General features: G+C 45.8%; 1 protein-coding gene across 1 annotated transcript; it reads left to right on the top strand.

Annotated features, from left to right (window-relative positions):
• Positions 1-1,633: 1,633 nt before the first annotated feature.
• Positions 1,634-5,899, top strand: LOC141365914 (paraneoplastic antigen Ma2-like). The gene has a single exon (XM_073870931.1). It carries the CDS (start codon positions 3,137-3,139, stop codon positions 4,334-4,336), a length of 1,200 nt encoding a protein of 399 aa, XP_073727032.1. The 5' UTR covers positions 1,634-3,136; the 3' UTR covers positions 4,337-5,899.
• Positions 5,900-7,515: the final 1,616 nt, after the last annotated feature.

A 7,515-nucleotide genomic window follows, 5' to 3' on the forward strand; every position in this document is an offset into this window, starting at 1 on the left:
GACTGCTGGTTTCTCTCACCTTTCCAGCTTGAGACGACGTACAGTAAGTACGGTGCAGGTACGTTTTCCTCGTTCTCTTTCTCTCTCTTTCTCTCCACAGGCTGCGGGCTGAGACATAAAAATCGGTTATTCAGACTGCTGGTTTCTCTCACCTTTCCAGCTCGAGACGACGTACAGTAAGTACGGTGCAGGTAAGTTTTCCTTAATCGCTTCCCTTGTTCTACTCCACACAGTAACACTCTCGGTCAGATGACAGTCACTTTATATAGACATTGTATTTGGATGAAATGTGGGGGACTTACAGTGACCGGCTCTCTCGATTTGCCAGATATTTCGAGACTGTTTAGCGATTTGAAACGTCGGGGGCAAAACCTCCCAACGGCTGCTGCGGCTGCAGAGGGGAAAACGCTACGCTGTCTCACCGAGCCGAGCGCTGCCCTCTCCTCTCCACTTCCTAGACTGTAGAGCACTGGACAGGGGCGCCCCTTTGAAGAGGCCTCGGGACAGACGGGATCTACTCCACCTCACTCTGCAACAATAGGCGTTATGTAGATATATGTACAAGCAGCATTAATCCTTAGTTGTACTCACACAGCCGCTAGCGGTCCAACTCTTCACCACCACTCTGCGGAACAACCCCAATACAAAGGATGTCTGCTGACGAACACCACAGTAAGACTGCACATCCAGAGCTCACTCACAACATATGCCAGGTAATAACAACTGAAACCGGCAGCCTTTTCGTTCTCCCACGGCGAGGTTAGTGAAGGCAGGGGTTTTCTGACAATATACACACAGCAGTACACAGCACCACGTCAAAGTGAAATTTCCACAACAACACAGACTCACCCACCGCACTCAAAGTGAACATTTAGGGCGCCCCGTCTTCCTCAACTTCGCCGGAGTCCGTTAGACGGTGTTTAGCACGGCCCAGTCAGCGTTCACGTCGCTGTGATAGCCCCAGTTTGTCCGCCTCCGGCTCGCCCACCACACTATTCAGGGGTAGGGCCGTTCTCCTTTTCCCGGAGTCGTACGCTACAAAACAGGTTAGTATACAGTGTGTCCCAAACTCAATGTTTCATACTCACAATCACTGTAAGATCTTCTCTACTGTTCTCCTCTTTGATACACACAGGCGATTATTTCCAGCCACACAGAACGAGGCGTCCTTTCCTCCAACAAGGTTGCACAGCGATTTCACTTTTGTCACAATATCCTCAGTATAGCAAACACTCATGCTAAACTCCGCTTCTCCTTTTGTTTCGTTTCAGTTTCCAGTAGTCTCCAATTGTCTTCCAGCCACTATGGTTTACTTCGTCCCACACAGCTGCGCCAGCTTCAGCCTGAGAGGAAAAACAGCCCAACAACAACGCACCAAAACAGCACCAAACGAGCCCAACAACTCAACACTTCGGGGTGCTCCTTTAAATAATCCACGGCATGCCTTTCTTTCACCTCCTGCAGCTCTGTACTCTCTCCGCTCGCTTCCCAGCGATGCCCGGATCAACAGAGCCTTCGGGCTTTCCCCGTGTCAATCGCCTCCTTGTGTTTCCTGCAGAGCTATTTATGTGTGTCATCCTCACCCAGCCTCCAATCAAAATCTGCTTCCTTATTGTTTTGCACCTGTGGCTCGTAAGGTCCCGATTGTGTTGCCCCGGAACCAGGAAGTACTGGGGTTCTTTTCAAATTTGGTCTGGGCAGAAACCATCTTCGGGCGGAACCAAGTTTCGCCAATTTCGGTTCCGCCCTATAAAAGTCACCCTGTGACAAATACAGCATTTAAAGTGTTAAATATTTTTTGGTAACTAATATATGTGAAAATGTGTTAAAAAATGTCTTTAAAAATAAGAAGAAAGTGTTACACAAATGTTTGTGAATTTAATTTATTTCTAAAAGTTTTGTTTATGAGCCAATCAGAGTAGAGGTCAAAGAACCAGGAAGTAGAGACGCACGTGAGTTGTGAGCAAGCGAGTGAGATCGACGAGGATTGAAAATGTATGTATGCACGTGTTTAGTGAAAGTGTTCAACAAGGACTCTTGTACTGAACATAAAGTGTGATAGTTTGTCTGTGTGAGTGGTAAACTCATCACACAGAGACAGAAATAAGTAAAAGTTAGCCGCTGATTAAGTGGTTAGTGTTTTTGCATAGACTTTTCTGATAAGTTAGCGGCCAGCGATCTCATTCAGTTAAGCCTGTGTGTGTAACTGGAATCGACGATGATCAAAGACACTGACGAAGCCGGATAGTGTTATCGAGTTGTGGACTTTGCTGAGATCGTCGAAATATCTGAAATCTTCTATTCAATCGTCTTCTCTCCATCATGAATCCTCTCGTCCTGTTCTCTGCTGCTGATGCCTTTGATCCTGTGCGTGTGAGGCTATTCACGTTGAGTAAAGGTACCATATTTTTTGTTTGGCCTGTGTGGTGAAGCAGCCATTTGGTTTGAGGCTACAACGTACCCGAGCTACATTCAGGCCTGCATCGTTTGAACATTTTAAAGGGTTTTTTCACTTTAAACTAGGGTGTTGCCGGTTAGTTTATTGTTTTGGGCCCTTATGTGTTAAATGTGAATTTGAATGCCTTTGTGATCTGAACAGTGATTTGATTATTTACATTTAATTTTTAATCTACATTTTACTAAGTAAATCTGTTATTTTTTTTATAAACGGTTGTGATTTCTGACTCTATTGATAATATTTTAAATTAATTAAGAAAGAGTTTAAGGTTTATTTAAAGGTGAAAGTGTTTATTTAAAGGTGAAAGTGTTTATATGTTAAAAGTAAGTCAAAGACATTTCAGTTTCTGTTAAAAGTGTATTTTCTGTTAAAGGGTACCTATTACTGTTTAAGTAGTATTTAAAGATTCAGAGGGGGAAAATATTTCATATTTTTACAAGTAGTAAATACACACACAAGTTAAACACTGATACATTTATTAGTGGAACCTCACTTATTTGATTGAAAAGGTATTTAAAGAACTCAGGATAGCCACATCTCATTATAGTCAAGCACGCTAGAGAGGCGCTACATAAAATGGAGGCACCGCTGGGATAATAAGTGTGGGTTATTGTTAGTTATTTTTTTTTCTTCACTCTACATTGAAAATTAGCTTTTGAGGCTTTAAATAGAGCTAATATGGAACGCCAGAAAGAGCTAGTTTCAGAATTAAAAGGTTGGTGCCGTGGCGAGGCATTAGATGAGGCTCATGCAGTGCTGGTGCTCATTCGAGAAGATGTAGACACAAGTGCAATAGAACAGACAATGCAAACTGTAAAGTGTTTGGGACGTGTGCGCGTCAGAGGCCGAACTTACAACCGTCAACTAAACCAATACTTGGTCTTGTGTGAATGTAAGGAAGTAGTAAAAAGTGGAATTGTTCCCTTTGAAGTGTTTCCTACAGACGGTGGAGGGCCATGGCCGGTTATCACAGCACATGCAGCTACACAAGCCGGTCCACAAGTTGATACGTCCGGAACGCAACAAGCTCCAGATAAACCTGTTGAACACCTGCGCACATTGTTCCCAGAAGATGAGGCTGCTGCTAAGTCAACCGAGGCCATTCTGCGAGCTGTGAGTGATTTACTGGACAAGACATCCAAGTCCTCAAATGAGCAGGGAAGCTATCGCCGCCTACAAACTTTCTCTGGGTTGTTGCCCAACCCTGCTGGAGAAGAGCAGTTCGACCACTGGTTGGGTCAAGCACGGCTCATGGTGGAAGAGTGTGACTGTTCTCACAAAGAGAAGAGGCGGAGGCTGATGGAAAGTCTTAGAGGCCCGGCGCTGGACATTGTAAAAGCAGTACGGGCCAGTGATCCTGACGTGGGCCCAGAAGACTGTTTGGAGGCCCTGGAGCATGCTTTTGGGACAGCCGAGTCAGGAGAAGAGTTGTATTTCGCATTTCGTTTACTGCAGCAACAACCAGGTGAGAAGCTGTCTGACTTCCTCAGACGTCTAGAGCAGTCATTGAATAGGGTGGTGCAGAGGGATGGACTCCCCCTTGGATATGCAGATAAAGCAAGACTCGACCAATTGTTGCGTGGTGCGATAGCATCTGATCTAATGCTAGTTAACCTTCGTCTGAGAGAGAGGAGAGCAAAGCCCCCAACGTTTCTCCAGCTATTAAAGGAGATACGCACAGAAGAGGATTATGAGGCCTCACGAAAGAAGATTACTCCTGTCATGCAAGGTGGAAATGTAAGGCAGAATGCTGATGTGAAACAGACTGAAATTCAGAACCTGAAGTCTGAGATCAAAGAACTTAAGGCCTTGGTTGCTGCGTGTCTAAGCCTGCAAACGACCTGTCAGTTAACAGTGAAAAAGTTCCCCCACCTGTAGTACACAGTGAGTGCGGTTCAGACAGTGAGATAACAGCTTTGAAGAAACAAATGAAACGTTTGCAACAGAAAGTAACAAATAAAGTAGCTGAACATCAAGCTGCCATTTCAGCTGTGAACACCTCAAATCCAGTAGTCAGCCCCCCACAATGATCATTCAAAGTATCGGAGGAACATTTCTGTTACAGATGTGGTGAGAATGGGCATTTTGCAAGAAAGTGTCAAGGCCCAGAAAACCAGGCTAAAGTTATTAAGAGACTTATACAAGCTCTGAAGCTGTCCAAGAACAACCAGCCGTCAAGTGAGGCCACCGCTAATTCAGTTAACTGTTCTGTTGAGAAAAGTACAGCTGAAATGCCTGAAGGTGTGTCTATTCCAGATGGATTAGTTGGGCCACCTAGCCTGGTGCCGCTGAAGGTCAATGGACAATCCTGCACTGCTCTGTTAGATAGTGCCTCTCAGGTGACGATCATTTTTTAACCCTGGTACCTGAAATACTTGTCTGATATCCCAATTCAGCCAGTGTCTGGTCTTTCCCTGTGGGGTTTAAGTGAGTCTGGATCTAGTTACCCTTACCGTGGCTATGTGGTAGTTGATTTGGAGTATCCAGCTAAGGTTTTAGGAACCAGTCATACTGTAACTGTCCTAGCTCTCATATGTCCCAATCCTAGGCCTGAAGATAAGACGTCTGTCATTGTGGGCACCAATGCAAGCCATGTTTGACGTTTGGTGACTCAATGCAAAAATAGTGGCATTGATATCACTCGTACACTAGGCCTTCGTGTTCATGTTGAGGAAGATCGACCTGCAGTAAAGAGTGTGGAGGCTCCAGTCCAAGAGGAGGAGGCTGGCTGTGTCCGATGGATGGGCCCAGGCCCCTTGGTCTTACCCCCAGATGGTGACACGCAGGTTGTGTGCAAAGTTGAGCTAAAGAAGCCTGTTGCTCAAGAAATCCTGATGATAGATGCCTCACCAACTGCTGCCTTACCTGCTGATGTAATTTTTCATCCCATGGTTGTGCCTAGTGGAGCATTGGATGTCAACAGTTTGAGAATACTACTAAAAAATGACTCTTCAAGAGAAACTTTCATACCTGTGGGAACATTGATTGGATGTGTGTACCACATTGATTCAGTTGCGACGATTACCCCTAAGGAGACTGCTTCCTCTGGTTTTGATGAGAGCATGATCAACTTCGGGGACTCTCCAATCTCAGAACAATGGAAAAACAGACTACGTAAGAAACTGGCTCAGAAGTCTCATGTATTCTCAATGCACGAGTGGGACGTGGGATTAGCAAGAGGAGTAGAGCACAGGATCCGTCTTTCTGATTCCCGGCCTTTCCGTCAACGATCAGTGGTTCTCTGTACTGGATTTGCGCTCGGGCTACTACCAGATAGCTATGTCTGAAGAGGACCAAGAGAAGACGGCATTCATTTGTCCTCTAGGATTTTTCCAGTTCCAACGAATGCCACAAGGCATTACTGGGGCACCAGCAACCTTTCAAAGGTTGATGGAAAAGGCTGTCGGAGACATGAACCTCTTACAAGTGCTGGTGTACCTTGACGACGTGATAGTGTTTGGGAAAACTCTTGAGGAGCACGAAGAGAGGCTGCTCAAGGTCCTAGATCGTCTCGGTGAAGTTGGGCTAAAACTTTCAGTAGACAAGTGCCAGATCTGTCTGCCAAAGGTCAAATACCTGGGGCACATTGTGTCTGCGGAAGGAGTTGCTCCCGATCGAAACAAGATTGAGGCAGTCACTACATGGCCCATGCCAACAAACCTGAAGACGTTACAATCTTTCCTGGGATTTTGCGGTTATTACCGCCGATTCATTCAGAACTATTCTGAAATTGTTAGACCACTGACTGAACTCACAAAATGATATGCTCTGACTCAGAGGAGAAATAAGTATGCCCAAGATGTGAACAAAGTCTACTTGAAAGAATCGGAGCCGTTCGGGGAAATATGGGACAAATCCTGTACAGATGCATTTCATCTCATTATCCACTGTCTGACACATGCGCCTGTCCTGGCATTTGCCAATCCGCAACGTCCATACATCCTGCATGTGGATGCCAGCTTGAAAGGCCTTGGTGCTGTTATCTACCAAGAACATCCTGAAGGCCTAAGACCAGTTGCCTTTGCAAGCCAAAAGCTTAGCTCTGCCGAGAGAAACTACCCCATACATCAGCTAGAAATCTTGTCACTCAAGTGGGCAGTAGTCGACAAATTCCATGACTATTTGTATGGGGCAAGATTCACCGTACGCACAGATAACAACCCACTTACGTACGTGCTGTCCACAGCCAAGCTCAATGCGGTGGGACATCGCTGGCTAGCTGCCCTATTGACACATGAGTTTGATGTGCAGTATCGCCCAGGCCGACAGAACATTGATGCCGACCTGTTGTCCAGGAATATGTCAGAGGAGGACGATGATGGCTGGGTAACCATACCTCAGTCTGGAGTGAAAACCATCTGCCAAAGAGTCTGTGTCCCAGAGTCTACAAACAGTACTCCAGTCTGTGTTGCTCAGCTTGGAGCATCTCCTCACTGTGTTCCTGACCTGTATGCATTTCCCACACACATGGAGTTAAAGTCCCTAGAACTCATGTCCAAACCGAGTCTCAGGAAGGCTCAGGAAGAGGATGAAGCCATAGGACCAGCCATCCAAGCCGTCAAGAATGGATGCTGGCAAGAGGAGGGAAACATGAGTACTGAGTTGTCCAGATTGAAAAGGGAAGCTGGAAAGCTGGCAATGAAAGATGGATTATTGTACCGGTACAGCAAGAGACCATCTGGAGAGGTGATTACTCAACTTGTTCTGCCAAGAGAGTTCCGTGAGATGGTTATGAAGGCCATGCATGATGACTTGGGACACCTTGGACAAGAAAGAACTGTGGACCTGCTCTGAAGTAGATTCTTTTGGCCTAGGATGTCGATGCAAGTGGAGGAATACATCAAAAACTGTGGGGAGTGCATCACTCACAAGACCCCTATACAGAGAACTGCTCTGTTGCACCAGATTGTAAGCCATGGACCTATGGACTTAGTGTGCATGGACTTTCTTTCCATGGAGCCTGACTCCAAAGGAATAAGTAATGTGCTAGTGGTCACAGACCATTTTACAAGATATGCTCAGGCTTTCCCAACCAAAAGCCAGAAGGCCCATGTTGT

Source organism: Misgurnus anguillicaudatus, chromosome 8, assembly GCF_027580225.2.
Source record: "Misgurnus anguillicaudatus chromosome 8, ASM2758022v2, whole genome shotgun sequence".
NCBI classification, from domain to species: domain Eukaryota; kingdom Metazoa; phylum Chordata; class Actinopteri; order Cypriniformes; family Cobitidae; genus Misgurnus; species Misgurnus anguillicaudatus.

Bases quoted from the DNA above. Each gene is read 5' to 3' on its own strand.
- LOC141365914 (XM_073870931.1), top strand. From the start codon at position 3,137: ATGGAACGCCAGAAAGAGCTAGTTTCAGAATTAAAAGGTTGGTGCCGT.